This window comes from Nothobranchius furzeri, chromosome 1 (assembly GCF_043380555.1).
Source record: "Nothobranchius furzeri strain GRZ-AD chromosome 1, NfurGRZ-RIMD1, whole genome shotgun sequence".
Lineage (NCBI taxonomy): Eukaryota > Metazoa > Chordata > Actinopteri > Cyprinodontiformes > Nothobranchiidae > Nothobranchius > Nothobranchius furzeri.
The window spans coordinates 58830836-58842015 of NC_091741.1; the positions used below are offsets into that span (position 1 = coordinate 58830836).

Sequence of the window (11180 nt, forward strand, 5' to 3'; positions counted from 1 at the left end):
AAGAGCAAGGATCAAGACAGCTTCAAGGATACTACAGTAGAAAAAAGGTCCTCAGTGATGAACAGGAGAAAATGCTGAAAGATTATTTGACGAGGGTTGCTGATGCTTATTACGAACTTTGTCCACGTGAGGTAAGTAGATAGGAACTGATTAAGGATATGTGAGGACAAAGGTAGCATTTTATATTGGCAGTAATATAAGATCGATCCAGGTAGGAACACTGAGGTTTTTTTTTTTGTTGTGATTTTAATTTACAGGTCAGAGAACTTGCATATCAGCTTGCTGTGAAATATGAGTGCAAACACCCAAAATCATGGGATGAATCTTCCAAAGCTGGAGCAGATTGATTTTCAGCCTATTTGTCATTAAGGAGCGCTGAGGCCACAAGTCTGGCACGGGCCACCAGCTTTAACAAACACAACGTGGAAACATTTTTTTAAAAACTTCATGTGTTAAGGAGGCACAGTTGAACTCCAAATGACATTTGGAACATTGATGAAACTGGCTTGACTACTGTGCAAACCCCTGGCAGAGTGATTGTAAAACATGGCACTAAGCAGGCTGGAGCAAGGAGATCAGCAGAAAGGGGTCACTGGTCTCTGTTGTATATGCAGTCAACGCTATTGGCAACACAATTCCACCAATGTTAGGTACTTGAGTGAAGATTTAAATATGCTTTGACTGTCAAGCTATTGTAAGAATCCTTTATTTATATTGTTACTTCTCACCCCAGGGTATGTTACAACTGACCTAGACTATGGGGTGAGTTGTAACATTTTACTCCTTGTGTTTCAGACAAAGCCACATGAGTTCTGTTTGTTCTGCAGAAACAACAGCTACACCATTTAATAACTGACACATGTAGCTAGATTGTGTCACATTTTGAATTTTCAAACTTAAAGGAGTTCCAAGTTACAGATAGAAATGTCAAAACTGTTACAACCATCCCCGGTCTCCCCTAATGCATGGTTTAGTGCCTCTAAATTTACATTTATGAATGTAAAACTTTGCCATAATGATAACTAGATTAACTATAAAAACCGTATCCGTTTGTACATCTGCATAGTCTGTAATGCCAGACAAGACATTTTTCCAATATAAGTGAAAGTCTTCAATTGCATGTTTTGAAATCAAATCACCCATTTGACACCAGAAAGACTGGACATAGGTTTTGTTTCGTTTTATTGAGATCCTCATTAGCTTCTGCCTAAATGCAGATGCTAGTCTTCCTGGGGTCTCGTACATTTTCATACAATTGTTTACATAAGATAATACCCCCACACACATCCCTAATGTTTGTTTATTTGTTTAGCAGGTAATTCACATAATCCCAGTAGCTCAAGATGAAATCACATATCTAGAACAAAATTACATATATAAAATAATATAATATAGGTGCAGCTCCAGAACAGATGTTTCAGGATAATCAGAACAAAAACTGCAACAAGCATCAATATCCTTTTGAAACGATAAGTTTCAAGTGTTCAAAGGGGCATCTGTTGCCATCCTTACTATCCTACAAGATGATAATGCGACTACCTCTGTGCGAGACCAGGCAGTTGTGTTGGAAGGGGATATTGTGCTGCACAACATTCCAGACCTCTCCACTGCCTTGGCATACCTCTTCTGTATGCCCTCAACATTGATTATCCAAAGCGGATGAGTTATACTTTTGAAGCAACTCAGTCCATCTCCTTTGAGCTTGGTGGGTCTCAATGCTCACAGCGCATAAGGTCTCTGAAAAAAAAGCTTTTTCTGTGACTGTTAATGGGAATGCCAGATAAGACTTGTGCTCTTTTGCCTGTTCAAGTGCTTTGTAGCTGGGTCATGTAAAAAAAATAAAATAAAAAAAAGCGTAGTTAAACCTCTGGTATGGTCATTCACCTGTTACCAAGAGTTTATTTATTTATTTTGGTCATTAAAAAGAAAGAACACAGTAATACAGAATCTCGATTATAGTAACCAAAAAGGTGTAGGCTGAAGCCTAGCTTTTTATCCTACCCTATTTACTCAATCACATTATTTCTCAAAAAAAAAAAAAGAAAAAAAAAGAAATGACAATAATAAGATAAAAGTTATGTAATAATAAAAATGACAGTGAGATAAAAATTATAATTATGATAATAACTGAAATATATTGAGCAACACAACCATAATTCAGCTACAGGAAAAATACCCAGAACTAAAGACAGAACTATACAAAACTACCAGTAATCTTAATAAGTCAGTGTATGATAATGATCTAAACAGAGATTTAAATACTATAACTTGTGCAAGAACATAACATTTTCATTCACATCTATCAGATACACTAGCTCACATACGGTCATTATGGTAGTATGACATCGTTGTGCAACTCTGACTTCTAACATTTGTTCTTACTTTCTGTCTGACAAATTGTCCTTCCCTCTTTAGTTCATACTGCGTTCCTTTGACCTGGAATAGCTTCTGAATACAATCCGGAAATATTTTATTTAGTACTTTATAGAGTACTTGTGCTGTTTGTAGTTTGACCATATCTGTAAATTTAAGTATTTGTAGTTTTATAAACAGGGTGCATGGTAATCAGAGTTGGTATTAATTACTCTTATTGCTCTTTTCTGTAGTAAAACTATGGGTTTTATGTGAGATTTGTAAGTGTTTCCCCAGACCTCCAGACAGTACATCATATGAGGAAGTACTAATGATTGGTATAAGAGTAATAATGATTTTCCATTTAGAATATATTTTGATTTATTTAACACTGCAATAATTTTAGACATCTTAGTTTTAACATTTTCTATGTGCGGCTTCCAGCTCAGCCTTTGGTGTATTGTGACACCCAAGAATTTAGTTTCACTTACTCTTTCTATTTCTACCCCATTTATTATTAATTTAGGAAGATTGTTTTGTTTTTGTTTTCCAAATATAATGTATTTAGTTTTACTTAGATTTAATGATAATATGTTACTGTCAAACCAGGTCTTTAGTATTTTTAGTTCACTTCCAACCATATTCAATAGTTGTTCTATGTCTTTCCCTGTGATATACATACTGGTATCATCTGCAAAGAGAATGTAGTTCAATTGATTGGTTACTTTATTGATGTCATTTATGTAAAGTGTGAATAACTTGGGTCCTAACACTGAACCTTGAGGTACCCCACAGTACACTTGTTTTGTTGGTGATATTACATTTTGGATTTCTGTGAATTGTTGTCTTCCTGTTAAGTAGCTTTTTAACCAGTTATATGCTGTTCCTCTTACGCCATATTTATATAATTTGGTTAGCAGGATATTGTGATCTATTGTATCAAAGGCTTTCTTAAGATCTAAATAAATTCCTATTGTATTATTTTTATTATCAATTGCTTTAGCTATTTCCTCTAGCATGCTAATTGTTGCCATTGTCGTTGATCTTTTTGTTCTGAATCCATACTGGTGCTCAGATTATTTTTTTCAATGAAATCATCCAATCTGCTTACAAATATTTTTTCTGTTATTTTGGAGAACTGAGACAATAGAGAGATTGGCTTGTAGTTGGATGACTGTTTTTTATCACCTGATTTAAATATTGGTATAACTTTTGCAATTTTCATTTTACTGGGGAAAATACCTGTTTTAAATGATTGATTACAAATGTATGCAAACGGTTTTGCAATACATTCTATTATGCTTTTTATTAATGACATGTCAAAACCCTCAGAGTGTTTTGATCTATTGTCTTTACGTCTTTTTACAGTGGAAATGACTTCTTTTTCGTCAGTGTCCTTAATAAACATGGTATTTATATTAGCAGTTATGTGTTCCGTAACATCCATTTCAACTTTGGGTTTTCCTATCTTATTAGCTAGATTGGTCCCGATATTTACAAAATAATCATTTAGTGTTTTGGCAATTTCTCCATGTTCATTTATAGGAATTCCATTTTCACTGGTCAGAGCCTCAATTGGGCTTTTTTTGCTATTGTTATTATGAATAATATTTTTTAATATTTTCCATGTTTCTTGGGTATTATTTTTGTTCATTTGTAGTAATTTGTCATAATATTCCTTTTTACTAGTTCTAATTATAGTTGTTAGTTTGTTTTTATATGATTTGTATCTGTTTTCTGCCTCTTTTGTTCATGTTTTTATGAATAGTTTATATAGTGTATTCTTCTTTTTACAGGCATTTTGTAGCCTCTTTGTCATCCATGGCTTATTATTTTATTGTTGTTTTTGTTCCTAACTGGCCAGTTTTTATTGTATAATTCAAGTATTTTTGTTAAAAAGGTTTCAAATGCTTTACTTGGATCATGCTGCCCGTCAGCGTGACACACTCGTACCCAGCTGCAGTTTTTACCCTACAGTATATTCTCAGTAACATGAGGAAAACATTATTTGAACATTATTTTAATGGGAAATTATTAAACAATGTTAGGAAGCAGGCTGAGATAGCAAACTCAAAGTGCAAAATTAAAAGTGCAAAACTTTAAAACATTTTAATTTCAGTGAAGTCCCTTTTCAATTTTTCTGAATGAACTTTGACTCCTGCACACAGCATAGACATAGAAGAGTAAATGCTGCACCAACCGCTACTGCCTATGTTTGTCCGCATTTGCGGGTTCTACTTTTTATAAACTCTGTGGTTAATAGGATGTTTTAGCTAGGCTTTAGCTCTGAAAAAACTCTGTGGAGATCTGGAGCTAGAACGATGAAAGAACGCATTCATAAACCCTTTCACGCACGCCAGGACGAACGCACCCACTTTTACGTTCATCAGGCAAAATACCAACGAGTTCAGTTCACGTTCACGAAAAAAAGAACAAATTCACGAACGAAGGGGTGACAGAAATAATGCACTGTGCAATTTAAGATTTATTCAACAACATTATGAATGCAATAAGATTGATAAGGCAAACTATCACGAAAGTAAACAAACACATCTAACACCAGGACTGAAATGTTAAGGATTAGAAATCAGGAATTCAGGACTGGTCCAGAATTAAAACAAGATTTCCATGCATCAAAAAAGACCCTGAAAAAGCAGCCTGGGCTTAAGCCCCCCCCCCCCCTCTCACTCCGCCCCTGGGTGGCAGCAGAGCACCATACGTAGGTGGAGGAGTTACTGAGGAGTTCTGCTGAGAGATAACTGCCATGCTGTTATTGTCTGTCTTCATTTAATAAAGTTTCTATGAATAAAGTTACTGCTTGCCTTCTACAAACTACAAAACATGCATTTTAAATACTTACGGCAGAGACGGTCTTTACATCTGCCTCTACATCCTGAGCAGGCAGTCCCCACAGAATTGTATGGAGGCCATCCATTCACATTACCACTGTAAAAAAAGCAATGTCTTAGATTGTTTTTTTTCAATGTTACTCCATAACAAATGTGTTATATTTAATACACCTGTTAAAAAAACTCTTTAGTACTTCACTCAGAAGTCATCACCTGCCATTTGGTGGACAATCGAAGTGCTACAAGTGGCGAGCACCTTTTGTATCTCTCCATCTTCTGTCCTAACTGAGTCCTGGGGCAGCAGCTTTGCAGAAACACTCCCTGTCTCCAGCTCCCTGTTCTAATTCATCCAGAGGGACGGCAAGACGTTCACAGGCCAACTCTGAGATAAAATCTCCACTGAGATCTGGGTAAACCCTGAGGTATCCTTCTTTGGGAGCATGTCTGAAACATTTCCCATAGAAGGTCCCTAGTAAGCATCCTTATTGGTGGCCAGAATGACCTCACCTGACCTTTCAGTGTGGAGGATGTGCTTTAACTCTGTAATTTAGGGTATTCTTGCACACTGAATGAATGTGTCAGTGTGCTCTTCTTACCCTGGTCCATAGTTGCAAACCAAAAGGGCACCCTCACTGGTAGTAAAGTGTTTGACACCATTTGTGCACAGCTGGACAGCACAACCAACCTTATAGCTATCTGCCCAGACAACCTGCAAACAGACAACATTAAGGAAGTCATGGAATGCATTCCTAATTTTAAGTTTTTTCTTATTTCCCAACTTCTTGATCCAAAAGTAAAAAAAAACATACCTGCGTGTAATGGCCACAGACATAGGTGCATTTGTTGTTGTTAAAGTTGTAGTCATGACTTTCGTTCACCCAACGTTTTATGGCGTGTTTTGTGTTGAAAGATGATGCCGGGGCACCTGTCCATATGTTTTCTCCAACAGAGTGAAAGGTAGGGTGCACGCTGCGGACATCCTTAAGGTAGATGTTGTGTTTAAACTCACAGCGTCTAGCCCACGCTCTCGCGGTCATTGCCAAACCCTCGTCCCATGTCTAGATCAGCAGAAACAGATCATAGATGCAACAGATTTATTTGTTGTTACACTTTTTTAGAAGGTGAGCTGGTTGACGTGACGTTGACTTTTTAAAAGAAAACCTGAAGATAAAAGGAGATTTAGGGACAATCAAAATAAAAGCTTTTCTCTTTATCTCCCTGGTTGAGAAGCAGTAAAGCTGGTGAAGATGGCTGTAACTGTAGCCTGCACTTAACCTATGACCCCCCAAGGCTGCTATCAGGTATTCATGTTGTTTAGCTTGAGAGACACATTTTATTCTCCCATGTCTCTGACTGAATGCATGACAATAATAATTGAATCCGGAGTTTTGGGTTGAGCATTTGGTTTTCTTGTGCTCCACTTTCAAACGTACTCTAACACAGTTTTAGTAATGTAAGGCAGTATTCCAGTAAGGAGGTCTAGTCTGAGTTTACCCACTTTAAGTCGAGAATCTCAGTTTTACTCCACAGAAAAACTTATTTGTTTGAGTTCAGTCAATTTCGACTATTGTAGCCTTATTTCAAAAGCTACCTCTGATTAAAGTACTACTGCTTCCATATTAGTCACCTTGTTAAAGGTGGACAACCAGATGAGAGGGGACATGTTGAAGCTCAGCATTTCCCAAAGAAAACCTGCTAGTCAGCTGGTCGAGTTTACAGTCTTGGCAACAGATTCAAAGATTCACTTTTTTTCCTTCTGTTACAAAAATATTTTGCATCTCTGCTTTTTGAGATTCATCAACACTGATGTCTTATTCTACCCACAATGCATCACAATAATCTCCACCATAAAGTCAGAGGTGCAAACAAAACAGTAGAGGTGCTGAAAAAAATCGATTCAAGTCTGAATCGGGATTCTTATTTATAAAGATTCAGAATCGATTCACAAAGGCTCAGAATCGATTCAAAGAAATCAAATATTTGGCATGTTACAGGTTTGAGATGAACTTTTTTGATCTTTGTTAGGAGAGTCAGTACTCTGTTTACTTTTGTGGTCCCATAAATTGAGATGATTTATGTTTGAAACTGCTGATAAGAGGGCACTTGAATGTAATTTTTTCCATACTCAGAAATTTGAGATATTCTCTTATTTATTTTCCAAGTTGATAAATGAGTACTCAGGATTACTCATGTAACTTGTTTCTACACATACTTGAAAAGTATTTGAAGCTTTCAAAGCTACTGTTAGGTAACTACAGATTTGTTATATTTTACAAGGTAAGCAAAAAAAAAGTTGCCTTTTGGTCAAAAGATTGTTTCTGTTTAGTTTTAGAATCACTTTATTTTACATGTAAATTAGCATTTTTGGAGCATGACCAGTTTAAAGTCAAATAAAAATGTCCCAGAGCTTTAACTAACTTGTACAACAAAGTAGTTAATCCTGGAGCTGACACTCTTTGTTAATACTGATTGTGAATCTATTTAAATTGAGAATCGAGAATCGATTCTGAATTGAATCGGCACCCCAAGAATCCGAATCGAATCAAATCAAATCGTGAGTTGCTCGATGGTTGCTCCAAGATTCACATCCCTAAAAAACAGCATTGATATGAGAAATGTACTGGAAAAAGAGAAATTTATATTAGACATAAATAAAAGTGGCAAATTATGTTATGTTATGTTGTGTGTTTCTGAAGATTTAAAAAAATCAGGATTTTTTTTTAGATTGTGAACTTTCTAAACATCCATGGATCAGCTGGTAACATTTAGTTCTAAGCTCTGAACATTTCTAAAAGCCTGTATTGATAGCCAATGATCCCTACAAAGACCCTTTAACTTCAAGGCTACAAAGTGCATATTTCCTTCCTTCAGGATATAAAGCGTTATCTGGATGAGTAAATATGCTGTCCTCTGACATTTCAAAGAGTTGACCATGACTGATGTGGTCACACCACCATTAAAATGATTGTGTGGTGGTTATGGTTTAAAAAGCATCTCAGAGTAAAGTGTGAAACGAAGGTGGTGGACTCAGCTCTAATTATTGTTGCTTTGTTGACAGCGGAGAAGGAACTTCCAGATAACACACAAGCTTATACACACACACTCACCAAAATATCTGATTTCCTGTTGCATGTTATTTGTTTTCCCTTGATACTGCGGTGAGTTTCCCACAGCATAAAGGTGCAATCAAACTGTGGTTAGTGTGGAAGAAGACAGTTTAAAATTTCCACTGAAACACACTAAGCCACAGTTGAAAAGCTCCAAGACATGCATCACATTAACGATCAGAATGCTGACTGAATGTAATGTTAAAATACTTTATTCACTATAGTGAGGCAAGGCAGCTTTATTTGGATAACACATTTCAAACACAAAGGCAATTAAAAGTGCTTTACTGAAGCGAGAACAGCAAACACAGTTAATGAAACATAGAATACCAGTTTTCATCATTATACTTTGTCAAATATCTAATCCCTCACTCAGTTTGAAAGTTCGGTTGAGTTCAACACAAGCTGTGAAAAAAACTACAGATATTTTTATTTGATTGAAGAAATTTGATCGTTTTTTTTTAAACAGAGAAGAAATTCTGCATTAATCTCTAAATGTTACTAGTTTTTTTTTTTAGTTAAGCATGTGCAATCGCCAAGGGCTCTTAATGTGAAGAGTCCTTAAACGGGACGTATTTTAACTCGTTTTCATAAGTTATAGTTCTATGGCCTATAAAACATGCTCATGTTAAGTTCTTCACACTAAATGGTCTCACAAAATGCAATTTTATTCTTGACATTTTCTGTACCTTCCAGAATGAGCTGTTTCAGGGCTCTGTCTCTTTAAGAAGACTGGCCACACCTCCATTTGGGCTACTATAGGCTGAGAAACTCTGATATCCAGAAGGCGCTCCGAGTAGAGCTGCTGGAGGATAATTTGAGAGCAATCCCCCCCGGCTCCTTTCATATTTCCTAAAACCAATCACTGGCAGAAAACGGATGGATGAGTCTTTTCATGTTTGGTGCATTTCTAGAGGCACTAAGACCCAGGTGACAGAATACAAGGATGCAAAAGGTGAGTTTTGAATAAAGGGAGTCGTGTTTCAGACGCTGTCAGGATAATAAAGGTGTTAGTTAATCCAGTAAGTTATGTCATTTTGCATTTATGTCAATCATGGACGTAATTTGGGGGGGGGGGGGGGCATGTCCCCCCCACTTTTTCCAAAATCAAGTTTTGACCCCTGCACTTTTTACCATCCAAAAACAATATTACGCTATATGAAATTGACAGTGGTTGAGCTCTAGGTCCAAGCAGCAAACAACTGTTTGTGTTGAAGCCTGTTTCCCATTAGAACATACTGTAAAGATGCCCCCCCCCCCCCCATACACACACAGACACACACTTCTATAGTGAAAATTATGTCCATGATGTCAATACTTGTCTTTATAACCTTAATTTACAACAGTTAAAGGAATGTACCGAGCAAACCACAAGTAAAACAGATAATAAACAAATTCATAAATCTTTGATCTATTGGTAAGAAGTACTTTTTATGTTTTTCTTTTCTTTTCACTTGCAAACACCCAACTTAGTGAATAGTCAATATTGCTTCATATTTAAAACAACAAGCACAAATACGTTTTAACACTACAACAATCTAGCCAAATAGCAAAGAAGTATATTTTCTCCTTTTGACGTGACTTCCTCTTTGCACTTCTGCATTTTAAAACCAATGGACTAAAACCCTTTTCATGCTTATTTAAAAATGAAAATAAATGTCAGTTTATTCGGTTACCCATGGCATTATCGTTATAGTTACAGGTTCCTGGTTGTAGAGCAAAAGGTGAGATAGAGATCTTCAGTGTTTCCTACCATGTACAGCATGTTGCTTGCAGGTGGACTGACTGCAGACCGCGCTGTGTTGTGTTCTTTCACACAGTCCTCGATAAACTTCTTGTCACTGATTTCTGGCAGCGAGATCGAGCAAACCTCCAAAACCAGAACAATCCAGGCCCACACTAATATCTTCCTTGTCCGCTTCATGCTTCAGTCGTTAAATGTGGCCCGTTGGCATTGATGAAACACAACCGGGCTGACACAGGAAATTACACACTTAGAAGAAACAGGATGTTCTGAATGTGATGTTTTATCTGCATTTTGTTATTGAGACAAATTGAAAGTCTTGGGTGTGTTTGACAACACTGACTGAGTGTAGCTTTAACATAGTTGCTTCAACACATGCTGTGTAGTATAGAAGGAAGAAGTGAAATATGGGACAGTGCAGTTAGACTCAGCTTAGAAAAGCTCTTGTTTTCTGTGATGAAATTGCAGGTTCACTCAGCATTTCCTGATTCCTAGCCTTGGTTAAAGGCTGTGCTTTGGGCTAGAAGCAACAACTCAAATCTGTTTATAATTGAAATATGCATATTGCCTGCATGGCTCCCAACACAAGTTAATCAAGGTGATACTTGACCCAGCAGACTATAATTCATTTACTTTCCCGATTATTTAGTGTTAAAGTCACCATGGTGAGGAACTGAACCCTTAACCCATGACAATGTCACTGGGGTAACTGACTGGTTTTCTGGTTTATACTTCTGTTTACATAAGTTGTTATTCAGTAAAATATACTATCAACAGGGAAATAATCACAAAACAGTTGTCAGTTTTCTCTTCAAAAAACTCAAAATGGACATAGTTACGGTTTACATTCTGTGAGTTTGTGAGGTTGCCGTGTCTCTGGTGAACTAACAGTACTACGCCGGCATTTGTAATCCGACACTGGCAGGTAAAAAGCTCCAGAGTAAACAGGAGCGACCCAGAAGTTATTTCTTGTACCCCTAAGAAGCCACGGCATCCTTTTGTTTTACTCCAATATCAGGTGAAGCTGGATAAAGGCTAAGAGTTGGCTCTAAAATATCTCACGCTATAGTTTTTCAAATACCAACAACTAATGATGAATGACCTGCATTTGTTTTAGAGCCAAAGATT

At 36.7% G+C, this 11180-nt stretch overlaps 1 protein-coding gene across 1 annotated transcript in view; it reads right to left on the bottom strand.

Moving 5' to 3' along the window:
- Positions 1-10236, bottom strand: part of glipr1a (GLI pathogenesis-related 1a) — a 52901-nt gene extending 42665 nt beyond the window's left edge. The window contains exons 1-4 of the mRNA XM_054739527.2: positions 10062-10236; positions 6011-6259; positions 5798-5910; positions 5213-5298 (exon numbers count right to left, since the gene is read on the bottom strand). Coding sequence (XP_054595502.2) covers positions 5213-5298; positions 5798-5910; positions 6011-6259; positions 10062-10232 — 619 coding nt within the window. The 5' untranslated portion in view covers positions 10233-10236. The remainder of the gene's footprint in view (positions 1-5212; positions 5299-5797; positions 5911-6010; positions 6260-10061) is intronic.
- Positions 10237-11180: the final 944 nt, after the last annotated feature.